The sequence below is a fragment of the Pediculus humanus genome, genomic scaffold (assembly GCF_000006295.1).
Source record: "Pediculus humanus corporis 1103172107910 genomic scaffold, whole genome shotgun sequence".
In the NCBI taxonomy this organism is placed as follows: domain Eukaryota; kingdom Metazoa; phylum Arthropoda; class Insecta; order Psocodea; family Pediculidae; genus Pediculus; species Pediculus humanus.
The window spans coordinates 431,407-441,477 of NW_002987483.1; the positions used below are offsets into that span (position 1 = coordinate 431,407).

At 28.6% G+C, this 10,071-nt stretch overlaps 1 protein-coding gene across 1 annotated transcript; it reads left to right on the forward strand.

Annotated features, from left to right (window-relative positions):
• Positions 1 to 2,320: 2,320 nt before the first annotated feature.
• Phum_PHUM399820 (uncharacterized protein) lies at positions 2,321 to 3,072 on the forward strand (the record flags this gene model as incomplete). The annotated part of the gene is made up of 2 exons (XM_002428709.1): positions 2,321 to 2,957; positions 3,014 to 3,072. The coding sequence occupies 2 exons, from the start codon at positions 2,321 to 2,323 to the stop codon at positions 3,070 to 3,072; spliced, it is 696 nt and encodes a 231-aa protein (XP_002428754.1).
• Between the last annotated feature and the right edge of the window lie 6,999 nt (positions 3,073 to 10,071).

Below are 10,071 nucleotides of genomic sequence, written 5' to 3' on the forward strand. Positions count from 1 at the left end.
TGTTAATTTTTTTTTTGTGTAAATTTATCCATTTAATTATTATTTATTATATTCTCTCTTGTATATTGATTTGAATTGATTATTGAATTGATTGATTTCAATTTTTATTTTATTTTTTGTATTAAAAGAGAAAGAAAAACGAATTATTATTTAATTACGGGTAATAAAAAAGTTTAAATTTTATTAATTACCCGTGTTGGAAAGAATTTTACTCGAGCTGTCCTAAATAAATAAATAAATACATAAAAAAGTTTATTAAAGCTTTATTAATTAAAATAAATAAAAAAAATTATATATATAAATAACTATTATTATTATTGTTTTTTTTTTTTTTTCATGTTGGAAGAAGAGTTTTAATATTAAAATTATAAAATATCTTATGTATCGATTGATTGATTGATTTATTTATTTATTGATAATTTATTAATTATTTTGTTTCTTATTAATAAAATCAATCAGCCTTTTATATATATTCCCATTAATTAATTAATAATTATTTAAATATTTTTATTATTATTATTTGATTAAATTCATTATTTTTTATTATAATTATCATTGCACTGACAATACATTTATTAATAATAATAATAATAATAATAATAATAATAATAATTAGCTTTCAAACTTTTAAAAAAAATTTAGTTGTTTTATTTGTAAAAGATAAATAAAATTTTTAATAATAATTTATTATGTAAAAAAATAAGAAATAAATTCTTTAAATGTTATAATGTTAATAAAAATAAATAAATAAATAAATAAATAATAATAATAATAATAATAAAATAATATTTGTCTTTAAAATGAAAAATGTGTTGGAAATTATTTATATAATTATTTTAATTGTTTTATTATAAATATTTTTAATTTGTAAAAAAAAACATTAATAAATTAATTTACAAGTAATAATAATAATAAGTAATAAATTTTGTGAGCGAATAATAATAATAATAAATAAATAAATAAATAAATTTTAAAACGTTTAAAATATTTTTGTTTATTATATTATATAAAAATGTAAACAACGAGGGAAATTATGTTGGTACTCTATGGTCAGACGTGGAATTATCGTTACTCTATGACGTAATAAATCATAGCCGCGACGGATTTTAAGTTGGCTAAACTTTTTAGTTTCGCACCATTTAATGGCGGTCGGTCGTTAACGTAATTTTAAAACGGTGTGATTTAAATTTTTTTTTCAGTTTAAATTAGTTTTTTCAAGTAAAAATAGCAGTGATTTGTTAAATGTTTTTATGTTTTAATAAATTTTACTCGTTTTTAAACGTACGGTTTAGTGTAAAGTGAAAAAAAAAAAAACAATTTAAACAACTTTTTACCATAACGGAAAATTACAATTTTATTTATAATATAATTATATTTAATATTAATATTAATAATAATAATGAAAGAAAAATATTAAATCGTAAATAACGATGAAATGAATTTACGTTGGAAAAAAAGAAAATTACAGAAGCGGTTAAATATAAATTAAATTTTTTTTTTTTCCTGTATAGGAAATTATAACGTAAAGAATTATATAAATTTTTTAAAGCGAACAAAAAACTTATATACTATAAATGACTTGGAAACTAATCTTTAAAAAAAAAAAAAAAAATTATTTATTCAATTTAATTTAATTTCACGTTTTTAAATTTTAACCTTTTAAGATTCAAAAAAAAAAAAAAAAAGGAAAGGAAAGGAATGGAAAGGAATGGAAAGGATGGAAGAAAGTATTATAGAAGCCATTAAAATATTTTAGTTAATAAATTGACCGCTAGGTGTTTAACAAACACAAGCACATGTTCAATCGAATAAACGAAGACCAATCGGGATCATTCAGTTAAGCGGAGAGGAACGTTGTGGTCGGTTTTGTTCTTCGCAGTCCATTGCAAAATTTTTACCGTATTTAAACAAAGAAAACTTTGTTTTGTTTTTTTTTGTTTTTTTTTTTTTTCTCTCTCTTCATTATTTTATTTTGCTGCATTTTATTATTATTATCGGTTATTATTAAATTTTATAATAATATTAAAATAATATGTTGGTTAAAATTATTATTATTGATTATGTTAAAAAATATTTACTTGATAATTATTTGTTTAAAAAATACAAGTGAAAGTGCGTAGTTATTATTTTATTTAAATATATAAATAAATAAAAATATATAGTGAATAAAAATAAATAAAAATAAAAAAAACTTTTTTAAACGGTTTCGGAAAAAAAAACCACGCCCAGTTTAAAAAATAAATATATATATAAATACTTTTATTTGAAAAAAAAAAAAAATTAAAAAAATAAAAATTTATTATTATTATTATTATTAATTATGGATGAAGAAGTTAAAACGAAAGTTTTATCAGACATGGATATTAACTTTGCTGCTCAGTGTCTTCTCTCTATGTCTCGCGGTAAAGATCCCGTCAATTTTTCAATGGCACTTCCATTGGATTTATCAGATAAAAAAAACAAAACAAAGGATTCATTAATTCACGAATCGTCTAACATGTCTCTCGACAAAAATATACAATTTCTAGAAGAAATGATGTTTATGAAAAAGAAAACAATGGAAAGGGGAGAAAATGTCGAGCCATTGCATTCGAATTCATTTATGGTTGCCAGAATTTTGACAGATTTGACATCGATTAAACAGGATCCAGTGCCGAACGTTATTTACGAATTAGACGAATTAAATAAAACTAATAATAATAATAATAATAATAATAATACTAAAAAAGAAATTAATTGTGTTTACCTGAAAGGTTACAATCAGAAATTTTATAGGAAATCAATTTTAAATTCAAAAATTAGGAATAATAATATTAATAATAATAATAATAATAACATTTTGGGGGAAACTTCAACTTCTGGATTTGCTAAGAAAACACATAGGTGCATGTATACAGGTTGTAACAAGATTTATGGGAAAAGTTCTCATTTAAAAGCTCATCTTAGAACTCATACCGGTAAGTTTATTTATATTTTTATTTATTTATATTTTACAAATTTTACCTTTTGAAAGGTTTGAAAAGGTTCAGAGACAAACACAATGTGCTTTGCCGAAAAGTAGTGTATGTATAAATTTTCATGGACAGGTTTACCACTCAACCTTAATGATTGTCACAAATGTATGAAAGTATCTTGCATTACTCTTCCACCACCATCTATCCATCCATTTAACTTTCTCGTATCCTGTTTACTGACATTAAAAAAAATTTTTTTTTTTTTTTTTTTTAAATATTAAAATGAAGCACATGACATGATAACCTCACCTTTGATTGTTTGTTTTAATACTTTTAACTATAATAATTAGGATAAACATATTCTATTAACTGGTTTTATAAAAAAAAAAAAAAAAAAACATTTACATTATTAATCTATCAGTGGACAAGTTTCCTCGATAAGTGGTATCCTCATTAAAAAAGTTTAGAGAAATTTTTTTTATTTTAAAGGGTGTGTGTGTGTGTGTGTGTGTGTGTTTGTACACAGTTCTGACAGTAGTGTTTGTTGTTTGCAAAAAAAAAAAGTACCTTGTATATATATTCGAATAAACCTTTTTGGGTGGTGGTGGTGGTGGTTTCATTCGCATTTGTTTATAATTTATTAAGTTTTGTATGGCCATTACTTATTATTATTATTTATTATTTACACTTTCTTTGCACACACACACACACACATACAACTGTTCTAAATTTATTTGTGCCATTATTATTTGTATTAAATGAATAATTCATTACTTTTGATTCGATTTGCTGAAATAAAAAAGTTCAACAGATCTTTTTGTGTCAAACAAGTTTATGAATTTGAAACAAAAAAGAACTTTATTTAAATTTATTTATTTATTAAATTAAATTAAATTATTTATTTAACATATGATGAGGAAAAAAAAAGAATTTTAAAATTTACTCAACCAAGAAATGGCTTTACAAGGCCAGTTTATAATAATATCAACAAAGGATCAGACAAATTGCCAAATATATATAAAAAAAATTTTTTTTATGTATGCGTGCGTGTGCGTGTGCGTGCGTGCCTGTATATGCGTATATACAGAGTCGAGATAGGGAATTTAACAAGAACAAAAAAAAAAAAAAAAAAAAAAAAAGCTTTCCAGACTACTCAATCAAGGCATTATAGTTCAAGCTAAATAAACCTGAAACCTCGACCACGGTCAGTGACCAATTATTATTGTTCAAGGTATTACGGGGAGAAAGGGCGACGGGGGGGGAGTGGGAGAGGGGGAGACTTTAAAAAAAATTAAAATCAAACTTTTTTTTTTTTTTTTTTTTTTTTTTTTTATTGGGGGACTGTAAAAACGACCGCAAAACTTTGTGTTTAAAAATGTGTGCAAGTGTGTGCGTAGGTTTTTCATTTTCAAAATTTAAAAAAATCTCATTAGGGATTTTTAATTATTATTTTATTTAATTATTTTATTTATTATTATTATTATTATTCGTTTCGTAAAAATTCAAATGACTGATTGTTTGTTTGTGTAAATTTTTTTTTATTATTATTTCCTTTTCTGGGATTAAAGTTAACGCCCCTCTCAATGTGTGTTGTGCCTCGGAATTTAATTTGAATGTTTCGCTTTGTTTTCGTATTTGATTCAAAAGGATTTTCTAAGGTTTCCATTAGGTTCGACTTTTTAAAAATTGTAAGAAAATGACGAATCTCATCGTCCTGCATCGTTAGATCAAAGTCAATTTTGATTAAAAGTAAACGTTTAAATTTTTTATTTGTTTTTCCGTCGATCCTGTTGTTAATGTTGTTGTCGTTGTTGTTTTATTTAAAATAATAATAATAATAATCGTCGTCATTTTAAAAAAAAAAAATGGCAAGGACGTCGAGGATAGGTTTTAAATTTTTAAAATCACATACAAAATTAATGTTTTGACCCTCGACGAGCAGGTGCTCAAGGTTTCAAGACTACACGTCTTTTACACAAAGAACCGGAACTGGAATGGGCTGGAACATTTAAATCAATCTCGACTATCGAACACACAGTTTTTGTTCTTACCACATCACTGATTGTTGTTGTTGTTTTCACATTTTGTTTTTTTAAACATTTAAACATTGTCCGAACACCATTTAGGTTATGACAGGTCAAGAAGAAGAAGATGTGATTTGTGCTTTGTCGAAAGTTAAACAAACAAAAACAAACGAATAAATGCCATCTCGCGCGCTTTGTGTTTGTTTCGTTATATAGTAATTTGGGAAAAAAAATTAATTTTTTTTTTTTTTTTTGTATACAGATAATATACTAATGATCCACGATTTACGTCAAACGTAATTCGTCTACGTAATTATTCTAGAAAAATCTTTTTTTTTTTTATATATATACTTAACCGTAGGGATTTAATTTTTACAAGGCGAGCTTCCGAGCTGTCTGCTAAACCACTCTATTAAATTCTTGAATGGAGGACAAAGCTCGACGACAACAACAACAACAACAACAACAACTAATTGTTCTTAATTTATTATTATTATTATTATTATTTACTCGTGTTTGAATTTTTTTTTTTTTTTTCTTGCCAGAAAATGAGCCAAGTTTTTTTTTTCTTTTGGCTTTTATTGTTGTTGTTGTTGTTGCTATTATCATTATTACTTTTTATTATTATTATTATTATTATTATTATTATTATTATTATTATTATATTAATTAAAAATAAACATTTTCGGGTTTTTGATTTTATTATTTTGATGACGGAGTGTGTTGGGAGTGTGACGTTTTTTTTTTTTTTTTTTTTTTTTGTTTAGAACGTTGAACCGATAACGCGAGAGTTTTGTTTGTTGTGGTGATGACCGTTCGGTTGTTGTTGTTGTTGTTGTTGTCTTACCTTGAGGAAGTCATATGTAGGAAGTTTTTGTCAATTTGATTTTTTTAAAAATATTTTTGGCCAATTGGCGAATTGCCTAACACAACCCCGTCCTCCCCCCCCCCCGTCCTAGTTGTGTGTAATGCCTTTTAGTGTCACAAATGATAATGATAATAATTTCTTTGAGTGATTTTTTTTTGAGGAAATCTAGTACAAATCCTGCGTATACGCAATCGCGTAAATTATTACTACGTCGAATTTTAAAAAAAAGAAAATGTTCCGCATTGCCGTTTATAAAATGTCTTCCTTTACAAAAAAAATTTTAACAGGAAAAGAAAAAAGGGCAAATCATTCTAATAATGACTTGCTTTTGTTATTAATATTATTATTATTATTATTTGGCATGCATAAGTTTTAACAATAGTAAGGGACAAATGTTTTTTCTTTTTGTTTTTCTTTTGTTGTTGTCGTCGTCGCTGCCGCTCATGCTGTTGCCCCCCCCTCCCTTTTTAATTGATTTTGTTATTTTTAATTTAATCGTATGTAATTACAAATGAAAGGATTTTGATTTTCAACAGCAAACGATTAAAACGATTCATTTTTCTTTTTTTGCTGTCGTTTATGTATGTTATTAATGCGTTTTTCGTAATTTTTAAATTTTTATCTGTCGACAGAGTCAAAAATTAAAATTTAAAATACGATTAAGATAAAAAAAAAAAAAAAACGGTTTTTTTGTTAACAGTCGCGGCGCGAATCGTTACTTCTTTTTTTTTCATATACGTTCAATAATTAAAGAGTAAATGCGATAAGTACGTGCACGCGAATAATTTTCTCTCTCTCTCTCTCTCTCTCTCTCTCTCTCTGGGAGCTTTATATAAATAAATTACCTGGTTACCTCTTTCTAAGAAGGCGGTGGATTCGTATTTACAACGAGATAAAACGAATCGTGATAATAATTTGCCAGGGGGCGGGAGGGCGGGCGGGCGAGTGAGTGAGTGGGTGCGTGAATGTGCGCGAGTAAGGGTGTTGTAGGTACGCCTTTTTTCGCGAAAAATTTTCCCTTTTTTTTAACGAGTGTCTCTCGTGGGTAAAATTAATAATAATGATAAAATATTGTTTGTTTTTATCTGTCGTTTCCCACGTTGACCGCCGTACATCGCGACAAATGTTATCAATTTCGTTATTAGAGATTTAAATATCAAGAAGATGATGATGATGATTAAATATTAATTCCTTTCTCTCTCTCTCTCTCACACACACACACACACGAGGTCGTGTAGCTTCACTTTTTTTTTTTTTTGGGATAAGGCAGAAAGTGGAAAAAAAGTCTCAATAATAGTCGAATTTCCTACCCGGAATGTGGGTGTATACGTTCGAGATGGCGAGGGGTTGGGGGGAGGGGAAAGAAAAGAGCGCGCGCTCGTTTGAATTTTCCCCTTTCGAATTTCTTATCTCCTTATCAACGTCAACGTTATTATTAATAATTTATTTTTAACAACTAGTCTCTCAGGATTTTTTAAAAAAAAACTAGAATAGTAGGTACCGTACGAAAAACAACAACAACAACAAACAACAAACAACCTCAACGTGTGGTTGGTTGTTGGTTTTATGTTGCGCTGGTCAAGCAAATCCGTAACTTAAACTTGTTTTTTTTTTTTAAAAAACATTTTGCGGCATTTTCTACGCTTTTTTCTTTTTTTTTTTTAATCATCAAACATGATTTTCACTACGTATTTATAGAATCGCGCACCCGCACCCCACCACCACCGCCGCCACATTTCTATTATTTTGCCCTCGAAAACCGGATTCAAATCCGTTTATATCGCGGAGGTCGATTCGCGTTTATCATCACGGTTCACGAACCTCTCTTCATAACCGTTTTCGCGTAAGGTGTTTTTTTTTGCCATGCCACGCCATGTTTATCAGGTCGTATCGATCAAATTCATTCTTTCAATCGTTACATGACGACGAAAGACGATCAGGATGGATCAGGCTATGAAAACAAACAAACAAACAAACAAACAAAAATAATAAGTGATAATTATTATTATTATTATTATTCGCGGTGGCCTCATTGACTGTATATATATGAGTGACCGCCGCGCCTGTTTGTGCATGAAAAATAACTCTAGGAAAGGTTTTCTAGGGGTTATCAGCTGTTGTTGTTGTTTTCCACGCGATGATTTTTCCTCATAACGAAAAAACTCTCGTTTTCGCAATCGATGATGATGATGATGGCGATGTTTTATGTTTAGATTATGAGAAAAAATAAAACAAAATGGTCGTCGTTTCGATTGTTTGTGTGTGTTTTAAAGATTTGCGAACGTGTACTTCTGATATTGAGAAAGAACATCAGCAAATTTTTTTTTTTTTTGTTCCGTTCCGTCACGGTTTCATTTTTTATTCAAGGTTTTTCTCTCTCTCTCTCTCTCTCGAAAACGAGAACGAACGTTTTTTTTTTTTTTTTTTACATGGCGATCGTGTGGGGGGAACACGGGGGGTAGGGGTAATCCCACGTTCGGGAGGCCAAAAAATTTCCGTTTCATTTGTTATTATATTTATTTATATACATTTTTTGCCCCCCTTTTTTTTTTGAAAGTTTGTCGAATTAAATTGTAATCAAAAAAAAAAAAAAAAACTTTTAGAATTTTATTTTGCTCCCACGATAAACCACCACCACCCCCCCAAAAAAAAAACCGAACGCGGAGTGAGTGTGTTAAAAAAAAAAAAAAAAAAAAGGATCCAATTATTGATTTTCCTGGTTTTTTCGAAGTTTAAAAAAATTTTCCTCCCCCCTCCGTGTCGCATTCTTTATTATTTGTAACAAACAAACGACAAACGACAAACATTTGGACTTAAAACGAAATCGTTTCTCTCTCTCTCTCTCTCTCACTCCTGTTGTTTTTCTTACCTTGCGAGAAACCGCCAAATAAACACCGCACAGACGTAAATTGTTTTTTTTTTTTTTTTTTTGGTTTTCATCCAAAGACGTTCGGCGTACGTTCGCTCGCACGTTCGTTTTTTTATTTATTTATTTTGCGCAGTTTGTGTTTATTTTTTTTTTTTTTTTTTTTTTTTTTTACACTCGTCGTCGTCGTATTATTTTTCCCGTTTACGTTTATAATTAAAAGAAACAATAATAATAATAATAATAATGATGATGATGAAAACCGCTGAAGTTTTCTTTTCTTTTGAATAAAATTTAATCTTTTTTGTTGTTAATCGCGTGTGCGTGTGCGTGTGCGTGTGCGTGAAAACGCGTTTTTTTTCGAATAAATGAAAGTGAAAGTTTTTTTCATTTAATTTTCACGCGATTAAAAATAAATTTGACGAATGATGATGATGATGATGATGATAATAATGAATGAATGAATGGAGGGGAATCGAAAAATAGAATTTTTTTATGATGATGATGCTGTTGTCGTCGTCGTCGAGGGGAGGTACGATATCGGGAAAAGGATTTTAAAAAAGGGGGGCAGGTTCGGTCGAACTGTTTTTTTCGGTTCTTGCGTTTTTTACCCACGGTTGGACGTTCGCCAGGTATTCGTCCTTGACACTGACATTAAGGACTTGCAGCCGCGCCCACCGGGGTCCGTTGTTTGAAAAAACAAAAAAACTCGTTCGACTCCTCTATGGGTTTTTTTCTCTGCTTGCTCCCCCCCCCCGAAGCGAAATCGGTCCAAAAAAGTAACCGCCGGGAGGGGGAGGATGAGGGGAGGGTGGGAAGGAAGGAGGAGAAATGGAAAAAGTTTAATAACTAAATGACGACTAAACAAAAGGTAAAAAAAGGTGTAGCTTTTTCCCATATCCTCCCGCCCCTCCTCCTACTCCTCCCACTTGTCCTCCTTTTCTCGAATTTTCGTCCTTTTTTTTTCGATTTCCGGTTTCCCGTTTCCCGTTTTTCGTTTTAAAAAAAAAAAAAAAAAAAAAAGGCGAAGATGACGTAAACGTTTGCTTGGGTTACTGCGGTAAAAAAAAAAAAAAAAAAAATTTTTTCGAAAGGTTTTCCCCCCGTTTTTTTATCATTATTATTATTATTATTATTATTATTATTATTATTATTCGGGTCATCGATCCCTTAAAATAATAATAATAATAATAATTTTGTTGGTTGTCGGTTGCTGTTGTTTTTGTTGGAATTTTAAAATTTTTTCGTAACGGTAAAATCAATACAACACATTCAAATCCGTTTTTTTTCTAAGTAACCTTGAAAGAAAGTGAAAATGTCGTCTTCTGCTATCGATTCGATTCCTATTTGAAAAATTTT